Source organism: Anas acuta, chromosome 9, assembly GCF_963932015.1.
Source record: "Anas acuta chromosome 9, bAnaAcu1.1, whole genome shotgun sequence".
Lineage (NCBI taxonomy): Eukaryota > Metazoa > Chordata > Aves > Anseriformes > Anatidae > Anas > Anas acuta.
The window spans coordinates 2,014,907-2,037,662 of NC_088987.1; the positions used below are offsets into that span (position 1 = coordinate 2,014,907).

At 43.7% G+C, this 22,756-nt stretch overlaps 1 protein-coding gene across 2 annotated transcripts in view; it reads left to right on the top strand.

Annotated features, from left to right (window-relative positions):
• The window catches only part of IQCJ (IQ motif containing J), a 58,574-nt gene extending 39,370 nt beyond the window's left edge, over window positions 1–19,204 (top strand). The window contains exons 2-5 of one of the 2 annotated variants that reach the window (XM_068692247.1): window positions 12,157–12,221; window positions 13,098–13,178; window positions 14,734–14,881; window positions 16,605–19,204. In XM_068692247.1, the coding sequence (XP_068548348.1) occupies window positions 12,157–12,221; window positions 13,098–13,178; window positions 14,734–14,881; window positions 16,605–16,682 (372 nt within the window). In that variant the 3' untranslated portion in view covers window positions 16,683–19,204. Of the gene's footprint in view, window positions 1–12,156; window positions 12,222–13,097; window positions 13,179–14,733; window positions 14,882–15,920; window positions 16,561–16,604 lie in introns of those variants that run through there. The other variant, XM_068692248.1, reaches the window with a different exon arrangement.
• The last annotated feature ends 3,552 nt before the right edge of the window (window positions 19,205–22,756 follow it).

Sequence of the window (22,756 nt, forward strand, 5' to 3'; positions counted from 1 at the left end):
GATGACTATACAAAGCTGTACATTTTTCTTCCTGCATCTTAGGTGGAAGGCTTTCTTCTCCTTGTTCTAATAAAACTGAAAATTTCGGTGTCCGAATATCTTGCTGGTCAGGTCAAAAACAAGGCTGATCTATGGGGTGTTATTTTTCAGAAGGGAAAAAATTGCCTTTGATTCTCTTTTATCATCAGTAGTTCAAAAAAAAGAGTTTTCCAAATGCTTCTTTAACTTCCCATTAACCATCAAATAGCATCCTGTGTGAAGCATTACGGCCTTATTGTCATGAGACGAGAAGTATTCAAAACTGGCAGCAAGCTGAAGCTACTCATCTGCACTTCACTTGCCTGGTGTCAGGCGCACAGAAATCTGTCCTGCCTTTCAATTTTCAACTGTCTGCAAACTCTGCCAGTTGTTGAGATGAGAATGGAAAAATAAACCAAGGAATAATAACAAAGGATAAGGTGTTACCATCTCTAAGAGATCTCAGAAGAATAAATGAGAAAAAGAAAACTCTTGCCTATAGTTGGATTCATGTGGTGTACAGCCACAATTCACCCTGCAGGTGAAGACTGCATCTCGGACAAAATCTCTGTGGTCCAGGCTGACAGGTACATGTTACAGCAGCATCCTCTAGAAGGTGGACCTCAGCAAACAGCTCAAACTGCTGCTGAGCTGGTAGGGATGTCCTGGGCTTGCTACTTTGGAGTGCTGTTATAAGTGACATTCTTGTCGTGGCTGGGACACGTACCTGGCTTGTAGTGGATGGGGAAAAAGCACATGAATCCTTTTCTGAACCTCAGAGGATTAATTGGTCACCGTGCACTGGACCCCAGTATAACAAATCACTGAACACAGCTGAGTCAAGATAAAATGTTGACATTTATCCTAACATCATGACGCAAGGATGTTGGAAGTGAACTATCCAAGGGCTTAATATCCTTTGTTAGAAACACAGCAGCAGCACAACAACCAGCTCTTAAACAGCTTGTAAATGCGAGTATAGCAAAGTCTTTAAACAGTAATGTCCGGTTACAAAAGTTATGAGGAAATCTTCTTCTCTCGGTTCTAGGAAATGCCCTTTTTTGATGCTTTTCAAAGAATCATAGGCCTGTTGAGAAAAACATCTGTGCATGATTGCAACTACTCAAGTATTTTATCATTGCGTGTAACTGCAATAAAATCTTTGGAGTGAGAAAAATCCTGCCGATGCTATCTCCCTCTCGATAAGCTCCAGTTGTAAGAAGCAGAGGGAAGCATTTTGCTGGGCGGGAAGAGAAGGGGGCTCCTCTAACCTGAGAATGAGTTTCATTGGCTTCTCCCTGTTGATGGGTATCAGGTTAGAAGCATAACTTCTGCAAAAGCACTTGCAGTTTATGGTAGCCAGCTATTTCATTGCCACTAATCAGATTTGTAAAGTGCCATCCTGATGTTTATCTGCTCCAGGTGAAAGGCATTGCTGCAGCACACGGGATGCAGTTGCTAAGCAACTGCCTTCAATTAAAACATCTTTGTAGATATCTGCAGTATACAAGAAATTAGATTTAACTCCTCAGGAGCTCAGGCAGGAACAACCCCTGAACCTAGAAGGAACTGTCATGGATCCCTCCTCCTTTACGCCGGCGGTGGCTGTTATATCACCAATAATGCAGAGCTTGGGAGTATTTTATTTATCCCCAGGCTAACAGTGTGGCTCCTGCACATACTTATCATTAAGTATTTTCAGAGTTGCAGGCACCTGTCTAAAATCAGATGGCTCTGAAGAGGGAGAGGTGCTGGAGCCAACCTCTAACTTTAGGACTTGTTTTGTCCTGGGGAGCATGGCTATCAGCAGGCTCATCCCCAACCTCAAAGCAGGGCTCAAATCCAAGAGTGCTCATTTTAAATAGGCTCTGAATAGATGAACTTTTAAAAACAGATTCAAGCCTGGATTTTGACAGGTGTTTGTGCGAGCTGCTCCCACGTGGAGCCCATTGCTGTGGGTCAGGGCTGGAGCTGCCAGGCTCCCTGACACCTCCTGTGCCGCAGTGGGAATGTGATGTATTGTCACAGCCAAATGATGACAAACTCACACAGACAGGCTGCTTTGGTGCTCCAGCATTCGCTGATACATCCCTTCACCTAAAATCTTGGAATCACAGCCTCCTGCAGGCCACAGACTCCTGGGGCTTCCTCCTAAAAGCAGCACTTGGCCATTTGTTGGGAAGCCCTGGCAGTTTTAGTGTGCCTCCCTAAAGCTGGAGCAGAAATACGAGAGGGTTTCTGTTACAAGCTAGGGACACTTGCTGCCTGCTTTTGTGGTGGCTGAAATTCCCCAGCTGGTTTCTTGTTTGTGGAAGACAAAACAATGGAAAGCACTTGGGAAGGTGATGTGCTGCTGCATGGTGAGGAGGGGGGGAAACACAAGGGCGAGAGGCCTTTTACATGGGGAAACTCAACAATTGTAAACTCTGGAAGTCCAGTTTTCTGATCTCCAAAATGCTCAGATACCTAAATTGTTTTGAAAGCTAACAGGATCTGAGTGTTTTTTCTTGTAGCCCATGAAAATCTTACCTGAGCTGCCTGAAGATCCCAGGCAGGACCGTGGGACTGTTGTGGGAAATGTTTCACGGTGTTTGTGTGATACCTGGGTTAAAGCAGTCTCCAAAAAGGAGCTGATGTTTCATGCTTCTGCATGCTGGATTTTAGAGACTGATACTAGGAAGCCTAAGTACAGAAACAGGCACACATTTGTTTCATTATATGTTTACAAGGTCCAGTGCTTTCACCTTTTCCATTATTTTGAAACACCAAATGCTTGCAATCATCCTGCACCATGACAGAATATAATTTGAATGCTTCATAGCAGAAGAAATTTAGCATAAGCAGTGAAGTAACTAAATCCCAGCTTTTTAAATGAATGAAGTTTATACACCTTTTGCCTGCTCTTGGTACTTGTTCTGTGTTGCTATTCAGAGAAGAAAAAGGGCCCTGTGGTTTTCTCAGCTGCTGACCAGAGTACCCCACAATTTGCAGCTATATTTAACATAATAAAAATTAAATGTAAATATAAATTAAACATAATTGCAGGAAATCAGGCTGATTTTGATGGGTATCCTTGCTCTGAAACCTGCTATGTTCAGTGACTTTTTTCAGGATTCATTTAGCTATAGCCAGCGTGCTGAAAACACAGCTGAGGAGTTCTGTAATTTGCCTCTGAGACTTCTCTGTGGCTATCTTTTTAATGGGATTGTAAATTATATGCACTTTGTAAGGGGACTACAGTAGACTGAACAATTGTGTTAATGACTCTTATCAAGTGATTAACTGGGAAGGCAGGGTGTAGAAGATTAGATTATTTCACCTGTGAGACTGCCAGGGGAGCATCTTTATTACTTGTCTAATTAGCTTGGTACCATTTTACAGTGGCTCCCAGTAGTGCTGCAAAAGTTAGAGGGATTTCTGCTGCCATCCCTTTCTGAAATCGCAGTGCGGCCATTTCAGGCACGCTGGGGTGAAATGCTGGGGCATGAAAAATAAAAAATCTTTTGGAGGAGCTTAAAAGAATCACTTAGCAAGGTGCTCTGTGTACATGAAGCCTCGTACAGGTGGTGACTGTTTTATCAGAGTGGGGCTCCTACCTTGATGAATTTGCCACCCAGAGCAAAATGTACGGCATACAGCAAGCTGGATGCAAAAGGGGAGAAATATAATCTCTGCTAAATCAACATGATCAGTTTGAGAAGTTGGCTTTTAGCTCAACTCTAAAATGCTGTTAGTGCTGGGATCCAAGAAGGACCACGGGGTTCGTGTTAGCCCAGACAGCCCTTTTGCTAATCTTCTTCCTGATTTAATTGACCTGTGCATCTCTCTTAGCATAATTACGCCCATCCTTAAAAATGAATATGGTGCGGATTTACTTCTTGAGAGCGCTGAGAAAGCTTTAAGGAACTTGCAGTTAGATCTGCTCAGAAAAACGTGGATCTTTGTTACCGCCTGTCTGCTGGGATGTAAGGTCTGGGGGATGGTTGGGCTGATGTGGGTGCTGTCCTGCTGGAGATATTTGCCTTTGGAGGACTTCTTTCCTGTTGAAGTTGTGATGATCTTTACGCCTGAGCAGTTTCTGGATATTAAATATAAAACACTTTCTACTTGTGATAGAAAATACTGTCTTGTATGATCCAGAGGTGCTGGGAATGGACAGGAGGGTAGTGCAGGGATGGAGGCTGACATAACTTGTGTCTGCTGCCTCTAGCGAGCACAGCTCAGCTGGCAAATTAATACGTGCATTGCTGCCTTCTTAGCACGTTTGCAGAGTTATAAGCATCAGAATGAGTGAGTAGTTTCATTATTATCAGCGTGGAAAAGCTATTTCTCATGTTGAAGACAAACAGGAGTGTGTGTGGTGGAAATTACAATACACATAAAGATTAAGACCCTCATCAAAACTGCTTGCTCTGTAGTTCATCATGGGGGAGGACATAGTGTTTCTGTGGGTGCACAGGGTCCTCTGTGAACCTAAAATCTGTAGCTCCAGCTGCTCTTCTCTGGGTCCTCAATTAGAGGCTTCAGGTGGCCTCCTCCTGGCCAGGGATGTGTGTCCCTATGTGTGCCATGTCACAGGGAAAAGCTTCCTGGCATTAAACCCTATATGTGAAACCCCACAGACATGTCCTACAAGCACAGGCTGTGAGGGTGGTGGTGTGGGGGCCATTGGTAGGTGCTGCCACAGCGCAGTGTCACAGGTATCGGCGCGCCCTTTCCTAAAAGCATCGCCTTTGGTTATGGACCAAATGCATCCTGCTTGGCCTAAACGAGACTTTCAGAGCTGTGAGTAGTGTAAAAAGGCATTTCAGCAATAGACATGTGGTTTTTGCACAGCAACCTCCTGATTGCTAACCTAGTTCATCAGTCTTCACTTTTGTGGAAATTAGTAGACAGAACCACATGCTGAAAAGCTGAAAATTGGATTAATATCTTTCCCCTCAGTTTTAAAACAGTCATCTGTTGTTGTCATTAGAAGTAATAGGCTCACGAGCTATAAAAAGAGCTGCTTGCTTTTTCTGGGGGAAACGAAACCTCCGCTGGGAGTTCGGGAGATGGATCTGTCATGTCAGATTTTCCCCCTGCCTTCCCCTTCCTGGCATGCTCAAATCCACCCCGCCCTGCTTGCAGTCTCATCACACGTCTCTCAAAATTAGGCTGGACCAGCTGTAGCTTGTGATGAAAATCTTCACAGGTGACAGGGTGCTGGATGGTGGGGACTTCTTCCAGGGGGTGGGCTGCAGATTGGTGTTCTTCATTTGTAAAGTAACTCACTTTGAAAAATCCCCTTCCTATAGCACACCACTTGCTGTCTTGACCAGCTCCAGCTCCGTGGAGGTTGTCACGGTAGCAAAGGCGAAGAATAGTGGACAACATATGCACAGGTTATTTGCTTAAGAATAACTGCAGCTGATGAGGCTTTGCACTGCCACATCAGGTCTCCTAAAATGGGATTAAAATCCCAGAAGGGGATATAGCATCTCCTCCTTCCACAAATGAACGATGCAGTGCATGCTGCTGCTGGCAGGGCGGCTGCCATGTCTGAGTCCAAAGCTTTCTGGACTTGAGTAAGAAATCAGCTTTGTCACCATGCAACTGGAATCCCAGCGTGTATATTTGTGTGCATGTATATAATACATATATATTATATATACTTATATTTTTGGCTTGACACATGGCCTCTCAGATGCCTTCCTTGCAGGGTCTCCTGTAGCAGTCGTGTTGTTCCCGACGTTTCCCTCGCTCTTCAGCCTGGCTGCAGTTTCAGAAGCGCTGCGGCTGCAGAAAAGCCAGGATGTCAAGAGGCTTCCTTCTCGTTAGGTGGTTCTGCCTGCAAAAGTTAAAAGCTTGTGTATTTTGAGGCAGAAGTGGTGCCGTTGAAAGCCTTGACCACAGTGACTGCATCAGAAAGAAGAGGCTTTTTTAAAAGGAATCTAACCTGGCTTCTTAATGGTGTTCATCCCTGTGCAAGGTTTCCAGAGCTGCTGCAACTATGAAATAATGCTCTGTAGCCATGATTCAATAGATTACTCTTCCTGAGGGCAGATCTGAAGGAGGGAAAAAAAAATAATAATAAAAAAAAAAAAAACACACAACAATTTATTGATATCGCAGAAAGTGGAGAAGAGCTCCACAGGTCATCCTGTGAGTGCTCCTGTCCCCTGGGACATATCACCAGCTTCACTGCGTTTCCCTTCTGGCCTTTTACCATCAGAGGAATTAATTTATCAGCTGGCCTGGGCATCCTTGTACAGCCAGGATCATAGCAAAAGGACTAGGCACCAGCTTAGTTCAAATGTCTGAAGGCCAAGACTTTCAGCAGTTTGTTCTCTGTGCTGGGTTTACATTTAGTTGATGCAGTTTCCTTTCAAGCCCTATCTTGATTAGATGACAGTGAGGAGAGAGCATCGTGACTTACAAGACAGGGAAGAGAAACAATTAGGTAGCATGCCCATGGGGTGTAAAAAGGAGGAAGAGGGGTTGCATGAAGAAAATGAAAATATCACTGATTCGTGTATTATGTGATGGAAGTGTCCTGTGGAATATGAGGCAATCACATCCCATGGGAACTCTAAACAGCAACGAGTAAAACTGACAAATGATGCAGTGTGGAGCTTACTGGAGCAGCCAGGTTACCGTTCTGCCAAAGGTAAAACTTTTCCAACTCTGCCTCGTTGGGTTTTCAGTGAAATCCTGTAAGGAGCAGTCTGGGAATAATCAGAAATGGTGGGGAATTTTGGTTGTGATTTTATATTTTTCTCTGTGGGACAGTCTTACAAGAATTCCTAATTGAAAGGATCCCAGACTTGCACCCCTAGCTCCATCCTGAAGCCCTGTGGGTAACCTCAGAAGCCGGTCTGGGAGCAGCTCAGATCAGCATGGTGCTTGCAGAGTCCTCGGACAAGAAGTCCCTGAGGCAGAAGGTTTCTCGGTACCGGCATTGTAGGCAATGCCCCACTGCTGTATGTGTGGAGACATCATATATATGATGGCGAGGGTATGGGATCCGACCTGGTCACCCATGCTGCAGCTCTCTGTACCAGCTAACCCACTTCAGCAAGGCTAATTCACATTTTCTTTCAAAATCTGAATGCACAACTTGTTTAAGTGGGTTTAGGTAACTCTGTTAATGGCATGATTTTTTTAATGGGGTCTGGTAAATTGCTCTGACAGCTGTGGATCGCAGGGCCCCTGTAGCTATGTTAATCTCGTGCAGTTAATGTACTTTTCTTGCATATTCATAGCTAAAATGTTCAAGGTCCCTATTAGGTTGCCTAGTAGGGTTTCCCCCTCCCAGCCCCGCCATACAAAAGCCCCTATCATCTGATGTGTCTTTTGTTCTGAGGTATGGAGCTGTTGCCACCATCTGACATTTAATTACTGACTTCACCAGATGCTCAGCGTACTCAGGGCATTGCATTAGCTTTTATGCTCCAGCCTCTAGATGGGATGCAGAAGGCTCCACATGTCCCCGAAACGTGGGCATTAACGCAGATCTCTGGTGTGTGCCCAAACGGGGGCTCTTTGTGCCTCTGATACAGCCCCACTCTGGCACATGGGTGCCACCAGAGATGCTGCTTTGGGGACAAGCACCCCGATGTGTGCTGAGAGGCAGCAGCAGCTTTAGGTGGCTGCTCATGAAATCCAGCACATTTCCCGTGGGAGCAGCTCCTCCACACCAGCCCAGAGAAAAGTTGAGTAAAAGCCTTCACCACAAAGGATCCTGATCTTCCTGTCCTCTTTACACTTGTATCAGGCTTAGAGGCTTAATTAAGATGCTGTTTGACAGACCCTGTCAGACTGAAACATGGAGTCCGCATCATTTAAAGCAGGGGTCATCATCTTCCACGGGAAAAGTGAGCAAAACACAAAACATATTTCTGGATTTTTTTTTCTGGGGTGTTAGAGAAGCAGCTGAGGCTGCTGCTTCTGGGCTGGGCTGGGCTGTGAACAGCAAAGGGATCGGAGCTGGTGCTGAGCACAGCTTTGGTGAGGTTGTATGGAGATTCTGCAGGAAGGAAGCAAATAACATGTGGGTTTTTCTTTTTGGCTATTAGCTCAGGTCTAACCCAGCTTCTCACCTGAGCATGGGGAGCAGCACAGATGAGCAGCACATGGGTATTTCATGGAGAGAAAGGAGCAGAGAGCCAGGGATGCTCCTGGGATGCAGGAGCAGGTGGAGCGGCTGCCTTGGCTCCCAGCTCCCCATGCCAGGGTGAGGGGCAGCAGCAGAGGGGATTTCTTTGTTCTGTACCTGCCTCTGATGACCACGGGAGAGGGAAATGGCAGGAGGTGACAGTATTTAAACCTATAAACTGGCTTCCTGATAGGTGAGGGGAAGGGGCACCAGGTGGCCTTGCTCGGGGGACAGATGCTGCCCAGCTTCTGGTGTTGGCACCTGCCAGCATTTAGCTCTCTCCTACCAGCCTTGTCGTGCTGGGAGAGGAACTACCAGTGGGTGAGTGCTGTGGGGAAGTCACAGACGTGCTTTAAAATGCTGTGGAGCAATGGGATGGGGTGCTGAGCTCGCTGGCAGGAGCAGCCGTGAGAGCACTGATGCTCCTCGCTGGTATTTGTGAATTAAGGTCTCTGCGTAGCGAGGCAGGCTGGTGACACGTTCTCCTTTGTGGTCCTGGTTGGGCTGTGCCTGGTGGGTACTGTGCCTCCTGGGGAATGTGTCTGAATAACCTCAGTCTAAAATAACCATTGGATGAAATTTCAATTAAAATTTGGAAGCACATCAGTGAAATAGAGAGCTACGCAAAGCTGACATGTTTGAATAATTGCTGTACTTGCCCTTAATTATAAAAAGGAAAAACAAACCTTTTCTGCTGCTATTTTTGGGCTGTGGTTCTACTAAAATGGGAGCTTTCTGCTCCAATCTCCATCTCTCTGACCTCTCGGGAAGCACCACTGCACCTTGGCTCGGCAACGATGGGCAGACCTCTTAGGCAAACGATAGCACGCGTGTCCAAAAAGGATTTTGAAAATTAATTTTTAATATGTGGCCTCTGCCCTGATTTCTCTGCGCTAGTATAAACCCATGAGTATAAATAGCTCCACTGATCTGAATGGATATTTTGGGGGCACAGCAACAACAAAGCCTCGTTGCCTGCTGTTCGAGGTAAATATGTATCCAGGCGTGATTTAACGTCTGCACATTTATTTCCTTAGACGTTACGCTAACATAACAGCTTTTGTGAAGCATACTTCTCCAAAAGGAATTTAGGGACTGGTGCATTTAGATTGTTTGAATATTTATTTCCCAAAGGAGCCCGTGGCCTAGAAACATCCAGGAAACGCGTTCCTTCCTCGGCGGCCCTGCGCACCAGTCACCGCTCTTTGCCTCGGCCGAGCAGGAAAGGGGAGCCCCGAGCACGGCAGCAGCAGGATTTGCAAACTGCCAGCACTGGGGGGCCTCCGTGGTACCTGTTGTCTGTGGGCTCCTGGGCTTTATGGGTTCAGCACCTCCCAAACCCACTTTTGTGCTCCTTGGCATCTGGTCTGGCCCCAAGCACCCCGCATCCACTGTCTCCATGGCCAGTCAAACGTGGGATGACTTCACCGTGTGAAGCTCGACAAGGAGCAAAGTGTGGCAGAGCTGTTTTAGTTTGCTCTCCAAACCAGCTTTGCACTTCGGGCTTTCACTGCTTTCTCCTCCTGAGGTGCCCACGTCTGTCTGCAGCTCCCCGAGTGCCACTAATGTCTGCATCCAACCGGAGTGGGAAAACGAAAGCCGCAGTAAATTTTACAGTATGTTTACATTTTAACAAGTTTTATAGAGGCACTGTAATTCATGGCGTGCTCCAACAGCAGTATGGATCTCTTCCAGTTCAATTTTCCGAAGTCCGAGCTTGCAGCTGGGTCGCTCCTGGCGAAACGTGTGCGGTGCCAATTCGGGGCTGTGAGGAGCCCCCAGCAGCAGCCGCCATCCCCACAGCCACCGGGTGCCACACCGGGCCCCAGGGCACGGCACTGGCCCCGCTCTGTGCGGACTGGCTTGGTAAACTTGGCTGCGAGGAGCAATAATCAATACTTCGTGTTTAATGACGCAAAACTGAAATTAGTATGGATTTTATGTCTCCTTCTCTTCCCAATTATGCAAACGCTACCGTGCCTCTTTTGTCGCTGCCTTATGCTACGGCTTTTATACAGACTGTCTGGTGATGTTTAATTGAAAGGCTGAATAGTCAAAAATGTCACAACCAATTTTAGTTTTTACTTTTTTTGTTCAGTCTTCACCCTTAGGTTAATAGAAAATGATGTCAAACACAAGAAATGATTTATGTAAGTCGTGCAGGTTTCGTCACCCAGGGCTATATATAAAGTCAATTGCAAATTGTTTTCACATTCTAAATTACCTTCCATAGCTCTGGGATACACTGAAAAAAATGACCAGTGGAATAATAAGGGAGAGTAAAAGGTTATCTTCTGAACTGAACTCTGCGTCAAAGAAAATAATTTTGGAAGTTGTTTATTTTTAATATGTCAGAAGAGGAAGTTCCTCAGAGCAGGCAAAAAAAAAAATATATATATATATATTTTTTAAAAAAAAGGAAGGCAAAAATAAAAAGTTTCACATCTGGATCATTTCCAGTGGTGGATTATCGGGAAGCAGCCAGGCCCCCTGAACCACGCGTGGTGCTTTATCAGCTTCGGCGTGTCAACAGGACGGCGCTGCAATTAGAGGCCCAGAGGGCCAAAGACTGGGGCAAAGACGGAGGAGAAATCCGACTTGTCAGCTTGACAAATCTAGGTTATGCATAAAACATATTTTGCAGTAATAGCCCGTCCAAGGCTGAGGGAATGAAAGTTGCATTAGGAGTAAATCAGCTACCAACTGTGATCTCGTTTCATGTCGAATGGCGCAGAACCTTGTACAAGATTAAAAAGCACCAGGTAAAATTTCTCTGTTTCACAAAATCAGCTGTATTTGAGAAAGCAGGCAGTAGTGCTGGCTGATCTGCTGGGCCCCTAGAGACAGCGATGGTCTCATTGGAAGCAAAAATGTTGGATTCATCCCCGGGTCAGATGAGCTATACAAGGTGAAAATACGCTCATTTTTTTCCTTTTCATACACCCAGCCTCCCTAAGAATCCCACTTCTGCCTGCAAGCTGTTGGTCTCCTGGCATCATTTTAACACAGCTAAAAAACCACAGTGCTGTCCCTTGGAAATTCTTGAGCGATACATTTCTTTTATGTATTATGATCAGGGCAGAGATGCACCTTTATGAGTGAATTGGGTGGGAATGGAGCAGGCAGCCCCCTCCACCGGTGGCTTTGGGGGCGAGCCAAGAAAGCAGCTCTGCCACGTGGCCTGGCATTCCCCGTCCTGCTATGAGCCACCTTGGTGGCCCACAGGTGTGTTTCAGTAACAGGAAAACAATTTAATATGGAATAGAGTCTGCTTTTAGAATTCTGTATTTGTGCCTGCTTTCTTTAAAAAACATTGTTATTTATTTGTAATTATTTTTATTGCATTTCATCAGTAATTACCAAATTTTTTTCAATTTTAGGTCAATTACAGATCTCCCCCACCCCTCAACTCCTACCCCTTCTGAACAGCAAAGCCCTGCCAGACAGACACAACTTAGTTTGTTGAGCCCTACATCTGTGCTGAAATTCATGTGGGGATTTGTGCTGGCCCCACAGCCTGGACGCAGGGAACCCCAGCTATGCAGCTCAGTCAGTGGCAGCTCTTCCGTAGAAACAGGATCTGATGCAAATAGCCTGGTAAAGATATCAGGCTGTAAATCTCAGCTGGTGACACTCTTAATTATGCAATTGAATCCAGTTTGATTGCAGAACAAAGAGAAGTGCCTGTCAGTAAGCTGGTGCTTGCTTGCCTCGTACCAAGACCATCTCCTCCCAAATCAGAGCAGCCACACACCTAACACGTGGAAGAACACTTTCCTCTTTCTCCCTGCCTGCTGTCTTTTTAGGTCTGATATTTTCTTTCAAAGTTAGTGCTGGATGTGCTGATAAATGCCTTGGTTTCTGCGTAGCTGGTTTGGATGCGTGGCTTGGGGAGCTCGCCCTGCAGACATCACCTGAGGGAACACGGCCGTGGGAGAATCTCTGGTGTCAGCCAAGGGCACCCCACAGGCACATTGAAACCTTTTTTTCTCTTCTTGTAGGAAGAACTCAAAAGGCTCCAGAACACCCTGGAACAGGTCAACGATGGCAAATACTTGCTTCAAAGGTAACTGTGTGATTTCTGCCATACCTCGCATGTGGTAAAGTGAAATGATTTCCATAAGGCAACACGCCCTCTCTGAGGTCTGTTTGCTGTAATTATTTTTCACTAGGTAATATACTGAATATTCAAGATTTTGCATCTATTCCATAAACAATTCTTATTTTTAGTTACAGGAGGATAATTTCTGAAAACTGTTGCTGATTGAGTGATGTAATTAAGTGTCCAGTAAAGTCTCAAAAACACTCCACAGGTTGGGGTCTAATCTTACAAATTTCCATGCAGAGGCCTTTCATTCATGTTGCCAGTCCCATCCAAAGCAGCGCCCCAAGGTGTTTGATTTTTATCTCCTAGCATTTTAAAATTGCTTTCTCAAAACAATCAGTTCGCAGCACCGATTCCTTGGTCATCATTTATTACAAAGAATTTTTTCTTCATATTCTTGTATGGCTTTTGCTGATGTAATTCATTTGCTACCAGCGTTACCATTGTTACCTTCCATTTTACTCTCCAGCTTTCTGAATGTAGCCCAAGGGATACAAGTTAATTTAGCAAGAATATCTACTATATTTGCCAGTGTTTTTATTTGCAGCAGCTTCTTTGCTGGGTGTGCCTGTCTCTGGAGCTGGCATCTGGAGGGTTTAGTTGAATCTGCAAGGACTCAGGGAGGCTTCAGTCTGGAAAGTGGGTCCAAATTCCTACTTTTTGTTAATAACCAAGTGGAGCTGGACTTGGGGACCCAGATGCCTTTCCCCAAAGACAGCAACACTTTAAAATAAGCAGCTCTTGTATGGGCTTGTCAAATTTTCTGAATTAATTCACAGTGATTGCAAAAGTGTCATGCTGAGATGCATTAAACCCATTTTCTTTTCTTTTTCATAGCCATCAGCTTGCCATGGATGAAGAAAATAATATTGAAAAGTATCACATCAACTTACAGCCCTTGGAATCAAAAGTGAAAATGTAAGTGACCAAGAGTGGGGTTTCTGCATTTAAATGCAGCTGGGTTTGTCAGATTCCTAAACCTCAGAACCCAGACTGTGTCCATCCCAGATTTCTGTGTAAATCTAAGTATATAAAAGCATCAGTTCAGGAAGGTGGTTGAGCTCCTGCCAGTAAAGCAAGGCAGCAGCTAGCACTCAGCCATGGCACACACCTGGCACTAAGAAACTCCTCCAGCTTCCCAAGTGCCATCATTTTATCCTCTGTAAAACATTCCCTGAATTTTTGATAGTTTATCATAGGGTCAGTTATTCTAAAAGGCTTGTCTGTGCTGGGTCAGGACAGGTGGCAATACCAGGGATATAAATTAGCACGTACCCAGGTATTCATCAGAGCTCTCTGCTTCTGCTGCTGGTCTTCCCAGCAGAAAGCTGGAAACCAGGCTGCACTTGCCTCAAAAATATGAATGCCTTTATGCTGAAACCCCAAAGTATTGTGGCAAAATCCTGAGACATCAGGCCCAGGTGTAGTGCTGCACAGAGCTGCACGCCTTGCTGCAGCGCATGCCGAAATTCACTTCCAGTTGAAAACTACAGCTAACTCGCTGTAAAGGTGGTTAAAATATTAATGTTGTGTTAAAATATTTAAAGGACAAGGAGTTTCAAATTAAAATCCAGCCAGTGTCTTTTAGTCATGCAAATTTTAAGGTTGATGAAAGAACAGATTTTCAAAGAGCTTTTGGGAGGGGTAGCTACACCTTATTCTCATGCTTTAAAATGGAAAGTGCACGTAAATACTACTTGATTATATTTTGCAGTGGAACATGGAGCTGAGACAATGCAAAGTATAAATGCTTGAGGTGTGGAGATGTGGTTTCTTTAAAAAGCTTTGGCTGGTTGCCCAGGGAGGTGGTAGAGTAACAGTCCCTTGGGGTGTTCAAGGAGAGGCTGGACGTGGTGCTTGGGGACAGGGTTTAGTGGGAGACATTGGTGGTAGGGGGACGGTTGGACCAGATGATCCTGGAGGGCTTTTCCAACCCTAATGACGCTGTGGATGTGATTCTGTGATCCCGCACTGCCACCTGCTGAGCCTGGCTGCGGCTCCCCGCTGGCCCAGGCATTCAGAAGGTGGCCAGGGCAGTGAACGGGGCAGGTTTGGGGTCCCCAGCTCCAGCAGGAGGGAGTGGGTTGTGAAGGATGCTGAAGTTCCAACCAGGTCTGTGTTGCAGTGCTGAAAGCTGGTGTAAATAAAAGATTCTGAAAGCTGTTCACTCTTTTAAGCAAATCGTTTCCTTTTTCTTTGTTTGCAAGGTGTAAGAGAATTGCTGAGCTAAGCATAGACTCAGATTCAAATCACTTCTGTGAGTTTAAGGATTTGAAATAAAGACTTGCTTCCACTTAACGAGTATCTCAAGATCTGCTAGTAGTGGCTAACAAAGGGCAGCTGTGTGTCATAATTTCCCAAATACGAAAACAAAGTGCACAAAAACAAAACCACCTCTTGGGTTGAGAATATGTATTTTAAATTGATCTCGCTGCTGCGTCCCCCCTAACGCTGTGCTTGGTGCTCGCCCCAGCATCCAGCGAGCATGGCGTGAATACCTGCAGCGCCAGGACCTGCACCACGAGCAGCTGGACAAGCGCAGCCCCTCGCCGCCCTCCCTGTCCTCGGACAAGATGAGCAGGTCCATCAGCATGAACACCTTTTCCGACAGCAGCACACCGGTGAGTGCCGCGTCTGGGCACGTCTTCCTATTTGCTCCTTTTTCCTGGGCTCCTGGGCTTTGGGTAAATGAAAGCTGAATTGTTGGCTAAGCATTAAGAAGGGACCTTTACAGCAATAGTAGTGTCTCAAATGAACGTGCAGGTGATGTGACTCTTTCAGGCACAGTTGAATTTGTGACCATGCTTTGGGCTTGTGTAACTGGGAGATAGATCTCAGCAATATGTGGCAAGTTGTGATGTTTTTCCAGCAGATCAACATAGTTTCTGACATTGTTTTGTTTTTACTAAAAGAGATGTAGAGAAGTTGCTCTAGGGGTTAAAAATTAACCTTGTTTTTGGAAGAAATACACCACCTAGCATATTGGGTGGCAACTGGCTGCAGGCTGTAGTTCTCTTATTACAGCGACTCTAAACTGGAAATAAAAATATAAAGCCAATTTTTGAACATATTATGTGGCTTTGTGACTGTCCCAGGAGGGGGATTTTCAAGTCAATAAATCAGCAGAGAGATACAGACTCTATAAATGTTGCTTTCAGCTTTGAGACAGAATACATCAGTTTTGAGGAAGCTGTGGACCAGAGTGCAGAAAATAATTCAATAATTTCATAAAAACACCGGAGATAAAATTCGCCGCGGTGTGTGTTAGACAAATAAATAAACGAAGATAGATGGCACCATTTGGACAGGCTGTGCAGGATGGATGTGAGCGGGGGTGCTTTGGGTCCTTGCTACGAGTGCGTGGCGGTCAGTTACGTGAAGCTTTGTTGGCAGTCACAGGGCAGTGCTTGGTGGCTTCCAAATTCACAAAAAGTCTAGAAACCATTGCTAGCGGGGTTCTGAGAGAAGCCGAAGCCTCTGCACAAGGAGGTGGTCATTGGTAGTTTAACTCTGCCTCCACTTTCTGAGTTTCCCAGTTTAAAACTGAAGCTAGGCGAACTGTTTCCAGCTGCCGTTGTTTTCGTGATGCCGCAGTTGGGTGGGCTGCGCTGGATTTGAAAATATTTACTGAAATCTTACTGAGCATTGCTTTATTTTTAGATGCCTCGTGTTCATAGCTGGAGGCGGGGATGATGAACTATGTCTCAATATTGGGCTACGCGCTGATGTCTCTTGTATTAAGCGGGCTGAGCTGCTGCAATGAGAGAAATAGATGTGGGTTTTGCTTTTATCTGCTGCTGGAGCGGCTCGGCCACCACAAGAGGTCCCTCAAACCCAGCGCAGGAGCCTCGTGGAAGCTTTCAGGGTTTCTCCATCCGCAGCCGCCTTTGGCGAGCTGCGTTTTCGATGCTTTGGGATCTTTCAGGAAAATGAGTACATCAGGAAGTTAGATATTTGTCTGAAAAACGCAGCTGGAACACTACCATCACTGCATCACACCCGCTCAATGCAAAGGAAGACGGCGATATTGTTTTACACTTTTCCAGCACTGAGTGCCAATAACCTTTGAAAAATCAGGGACCATTGCTGAAGGCCAAGGAAACCCAGTCCATTTAGCGTGTCCTTGGCTATTGTAATTCCCGAGGCTTTTTGTCAGCCCAGGTATTGACACTGTCAGGTTTCGGGCAGGGCAGGCATAAGGCCAGAACAAAGCAGGGACAACTAACCTTGAGCTGTTGAAATGTGGATGGGAGAGTAATTGATTGTCTTACCCAAATAAAAAGACTTGGCCTGAATTAAATGCTCCATTTGGACTGTGAGCTATGTTTTCTGCTCTAGCATAAGGTAAACCGAGGAAGGAGAAAGAAACTTCTGAGCAGAAAAAACACTGCTGGACCCATCTGTAATTCTGCACTCTCTTGAAGTTTCATGTTTAGAAAATCCAAGCTGGAAGCAGGTGAGCAGAGTGAGGAAATTACCAATCCATTTGCCAAGTCCTCAATTTGGCCTACATTCCAGAACCAGGACTTTGAGAAATGGGGCAAACTCATTACGGCTCCATTTCTTTTGCATAAGCAGTGTTGCTGGTGCACTAAGAAATATTCTTATGGTTAGTTTTTTTGTGTAAAAGTGCACTGTGCTGAGCAGTATGGAGTCTCCTAAGCAAATATTGGGAGGAGGTAGAAAGTCTACATGAAACCTGGACCCTCTGGGGAGGTTTTCCTTCTCTTTTCTAGAAAGGCAGAAAGCAACTATGCCAAAACTAACATGCCAAAATATGTTAGCAATAAGCAGTTATACAGATGGGAGAGAGAAATTTATGAAGTATTTTGAGAAACCACTGTCACAACAGAGCCACTTAATTCAGCTGAAATCTAATCCTGGTTTTCCATTTCTATTCTCACCACAAGCCTCCCAGTGCTCTGTTTGCTGGGTCCTCAGCTGTATTTTCAATGGCAAAAAAAGTAGTCATCTACTTGAATAATGAAAGCCAGGAAGGATCTCGTGTCCATAAAATAAGAAATTGTTATCCTATGGGCTAACAAATGCAAATTACTGCAGCAGGGTGGGTATCAAAGCTGTGCACGCCAAATGTCTGTTTGTATCAGAACGTGGGACCAGAAGTTGTGGCGAGGTAGAACTTGCAACGCTGGCCTGAGCATTTATAATCATTAAAACTCTGTGATATACCACACCTTCCATGTTAACAGTTTTCATATGATGGGAAATAGCTGGCAAGTGGGCTTTGTCTCTTGCCACTGTGAGTTGCCAGCCCTGTAATCAATCCATTATGTATGGACTGATTCATCAATCGCTAATGTATGTGGCTTCAAAAAGTTGTAGCTTAGCCCTGCTGGCTGTGGTTACCACATTTCAGCCCAGGCAGACAACCTAATTGTGTGTATCTAAGATTCAGAAGCTTGATAAATCATTAATTATGATATCATTGAATTGATGTGCTTGAACTTGTTTTGGTTCAGCTAGCTGCCTCCACAAGTGCAGTAAACGTATTTACAGATGAAATAGTTTAAGAAACAGGAAGATTAGTACTACTTTTCTGGGATGTAGTGACTGAAAGAGCAAAATGAATGATTACTATTATGAAAAATTACTTTGGCAGTATATATATATGTCATTTTTTTAGCTTAAGTACACTAGATATGATCTAATAATTTGTCACTAAAATAATTTTTCTTTGAGACTCAAATCCAGTCTACACGTATGTCTGTTAAAATTTAACATGCGTTCATCTGCCATGACTCAGGGACATAATGCAAGACATAATAAAACAGGGCACAATGAAAGGCAGTAACAATCCCCTATCAGATATGTAGAAAAAAGAATAAAACAGTGTACTTAGTGATCAAACCTACAACTGGTAAAATGATTCTAACCCAAAAGTATCAGTACTTACGTGTGGCTGAGACTGGGCAGGAAATGGTGAACTTAAATATCAAAGCATAGACAATTTTCTACTATTTGGTCATGCAAGCTACCATAAACCACTGAAAGACAAACGAATGCCTTCTGTGTCATTGCTTATAACTGCCACTACAACATTTTTATAGCCATTGTAGAGTTTATGAAGTCTAGAATTTCACTTTTTAGTATTTTGGAGATAAACCTAAGAGGATAAAGATCTGTGAGCATTCACTGTGTGATTTCATCTCATGTTTCACATAAATTGATTCTCTTTTTAAATGTCAGGCCAAATTACCTAAGTGTCTGCTAACCTGCTCTTATGTGGCTTTGACTCTGCTGATTTCACCCATAATTTATACCAATTATATATTAGTAAAGTCCTACCTGATACAAGAACAGATCTCTCTCTCTCTCTCTTTTTTTTTTTCTTTCCATTTGGCTTGCTCCTTTGTCATAAACTACATTGGCCAGCCACAGCAGGACTATTGCAAAGGCCGTCACTGTCTTAAAACATGTTCATGTGCTCAGTGAAAGCACTGTTAGCTCCCTAGACTCCTGCCAGAATGCTTACTAACCTCTTAATACAAGAACCTTTCAGGTAGATCAAATTATCAGGTAATGGGTCATGCTTTCTGTGTACAAATGGATAAATCATTCCTGACATTGGGGAAAAAAAGTGATGAGGCCAACTCAGAGTGTTTGTGCTGTGGTACACGGTGTTCCCTTGGGCCTGCCGCCCAGCAGAGAACAGATATAATGGGCAGAATGACAGAGAAAGGACACAGCTTGAGCGGTGAGAAGGGAAACACTTTTCCTGTTAGGCTCCTGCTTTGTAGGCCACAAAGAAGGGATTTGCCAACGATGTGTATGGCAAACAGTGCAGGCAGTTTTCTTACTGTTGGAAAAGATCTGTTGTCAATCACTTGTTAGATTATTGTATCAGGAGTACAAAAGAAGTAACTGTACAATCTTAGTTGCTTCTGTTTCCCTTTTGCATTTTATTTTTAATAAAATAAATAGAAGTAACAAAACTAATAGATTTGAAAATAATGTTCTTTATTTCTTTATTTCTTATTACTGTGTAGAAAGGAAGCAAAACTTACCTTCCTGTGTGGTGTGTGGCTATGTTTCTGCTTTTTTCCCCACAAAAATAAACTGTATATATAGTTACTAAGAAAAAATGATGATGCCAGATATGTCTCCATGAGCATGTGGCTGTGGTTATGATCTGTTTTTGTGATATCATCGTGTCTCTTCAAACGCTACGGTCTCAAAGACATAATCTGTGAAAGCCACAGAAAACCTGATAATCCTCAACAGACGAGTGAAAGCTGGTGTGAGACATACCTGCATCCAGACTTCTTAGGGGGTTGCTGTGAGATGAAGATTTTTTTCTTAATTCTTTGGGACTTCTTAGGGAGTTGCTGTGAGATGAAGATTTTTTTTCTTAATTCTTCACTCAGCACCACGGACAGCGGCCCCGTCCCTTCCATCCCCGAGCTCGCCCTCCCATGCCACGTTCCTAAAGACATTCCCGAGGATGGAAATTATAGATTCTGTAGAATGGTTATTTCTTACCAGAGCACAGTGCTTTTGTAGGCTGCTGTGTATTACGAAATTGTCTTAGAGGTATAAGCACGTGAAACTTGCTTTTCCAAATGTGACCATATGATTATTTTTCTAGGCTTTCTCCACAGGTTGAAGTCACAGATAGTAATTTCCAAGGTTTTTCTCCCTCCCCCCAGAGTAGCTGCAAATGCAACATAAAACAAATCCACATGTCTTATATATTCATATCGTATAGATATTCAAACACCATCTGACATGGTCCTGGGCTACCTGCCCCACATAGCCCTGTTTGAGTGTGGGGAGGGACCAGGTGACTTACAGAGGTGCCTTCCAACCTCAGCTATTCTGAGCCAGTTAGATAATGGGAATGAAATAGTCAGACTAATATTGAATCAAAGATAATACAACTGCAAACAAATGTTTGCAACTCATTTTATTCATAATTAAGTTTCTTATCTGTCTGAATTTCTTATCTTGTAGCTTTGGGAATTTGGGCTGTAATAAAAAAAAAAAAAAAAAACATTTCCACTTAGTAAGAATTAGCAGATAATTTATTAAGCCTACTATTGGAGGAGTAAGGGATCGTTTGTAAAATAAAAAGACACAGGTGTTTGATTTCTCTATAAAAGTTTGTTAATATCATTTTAATACTGGTGTACGTGCAGATTTGCTAGGTTCTACCACTTATCTTGTGCGTACATCATTTTCTATACTACAGACTTGGAATAGTAAACTTTTTGTGCAGATTTACTAGTAAAATCTGTAACTACTTACTGTGGGCAGAATTTAAGAGACTATTTTTCATTAAATCATAAAATTTACAATGTGCAAGTACTCACAATGTGTGGGCGGGTATCTCTCCAGAAATTCAGCAGTTCAGAACATTTTCTTCATAACTTCCAAACTTCTGTAGATGGAACAAAGGAAAAAACAAAACAGCTAGACTGTTACCACATGCTGATCACTGAAAATTATTTAACTCTTTAATAGCAGTTAACTTCCCTTTTAGCTATTTTATCAGCCTATTATTTTAGCTATTTTATCATGCCATGTTTAAAACCTGAGTCTCACTTGGATTATATATATTCCCTTGTTTTAGTACTGGTTACCTCTGGTGATCTGGGATTGCAGCGTAGCCTGAGAGTTCAGAAATATGAAGTTTTATAGAAAGAAAAAAGAAAAAAGTCTTGCACAGTGCCATGCGTTTTCAAATTTAATTTACTCTTTTAGAAGTTGACGCCCTTGTGGCTTAGGAAAAAAGTGTCCTGAACAATTTATAACATCATATATTTATAAATCGTGATTTATAAATCGTGTCACCTTTAGCTAAAGTGATCTTGGCTTTGTATACTGCAATGCAGTGCTATTTAGAAGCAAGAAAAAGGTCTAGAGTAAAACCTAGCCTCCACTTGCAGCAGCCTTAAAACTCCTCTTGACTTAACGTAGCCAGAGTCCAGCCCCCAGGGCCTGTATCTGGAAGATGGATGTTGGGATCTTTTTACATTAAAATTGCATATATATTTAAACCAAAATCCTTCTGGAATTTAACATACAAGATTGAAGAGATTATTTCAGTTCATGAATTCATGCTTTTTTCTCACGCTGACGGAAAATCGTACATCATCCTGTCTGACATAATTTTAAACAAGACATTTTCAAAAGAAAGCTGCCTTCGATCAAAATAGTGCTTTTGAGATTTAAAAGAAAGGACTTGCAGTAGTGATATTTCTACCCTGAACTTTCTGATGGGGTTTGGACCCTCTGGCCTGTAGACAGATTGTCTCATTGCTCCCATTTATAGTGTGGATTGCTTGAGTGTTCGTTTCACTCATTTTGGAAACTAAAAATATTTCTGTGTGTTGCAGACTTGCATGTGTCCTGCTATACCCCGTCTGAAAGGAATTTGCAACATACTGTAGTTAAAACAGTAGTTTAAAAGGGGGAAGTGGCAAACCCAGATGCCACCATGTGCTTGCACAAAAGCCTTAACAGATGTTGCACAAACTGAATGGTCCTCTCAGCTCTGTCGCTGACTCCCCTAGTTGTCCAGCACAGCTGTGGCTGTGTTATCCTGCTCCTTAGTGTCTTCCTGAATTTTAATTACTGCTCCAATGCAGGACTTGTTCCCTGACATGACGACACAAATCATGGAGCTTTGTAGCTCTTACTAGATAGGTCAGTGCAGGCCCCTGAGCTTAGGGTCCCTTGGAGGCTTTGAAGCTCTGCTCTAATAACTGACTGGAGATGGTGCAACAAGGAGGCCAGGTTAATCAAATCTGGTCTTTGGGACTTTCTTCCACATTTACAGAAAGTAACTGCTTTTCTTAGCCACACCTCATTCCTCCACCTCCCGTTTTTCCTCCCTTTCTGTTATTCCCTACCTCATTCTCTGTTTTCTACAGCTGTGCAGTAACCCCATGCTACGTCCTCCCTCTGTGTGAAACTCAATGTTTTCTATCTTAATTTAACTATAGCACAGGAACTAAATAGTCCTTTCACCACAAGTTCTCCCTCTTGATTGAAATGGTGACCCTCAGCTGATGCTTTCCCCCTAATTGTTTTTTCTGTGGAGTCTTTTCTGTTCTGTTCCTTCCATCTGCTTAAGCAATACACACCAATCCTGCCCTTGTATCCTGCTCAAAAATAAATAGGAGGGTACGCTGTAGTGCATTAATAAATACATGGACATAATTAGAGTTCCACATTAGTAACCAAAAATCATTCTGAATTTCCTCGTCTAACTGAAGTCAGTGACTTTCCTCAGGCGTATGCTGAAACTGGTTACAGAAGCACATTTTACACATGTAGAAGTGATGAGAAGACAGCAGAGGTGAAGGGGAATATCAAGTTATTTAAGCAAGTGCAATCCTAACAAGCAATGCCTTGTGTTTACAAAGATAGGCATAAAAGGGAAGGGAGCATTATTATGGAGAGCAGTGTCTCATGTCTATAGGGCTGGCGTTGTGAATCTGAGAGCAGCAAGAGAGAAAAGGAGCTGCCTTTGA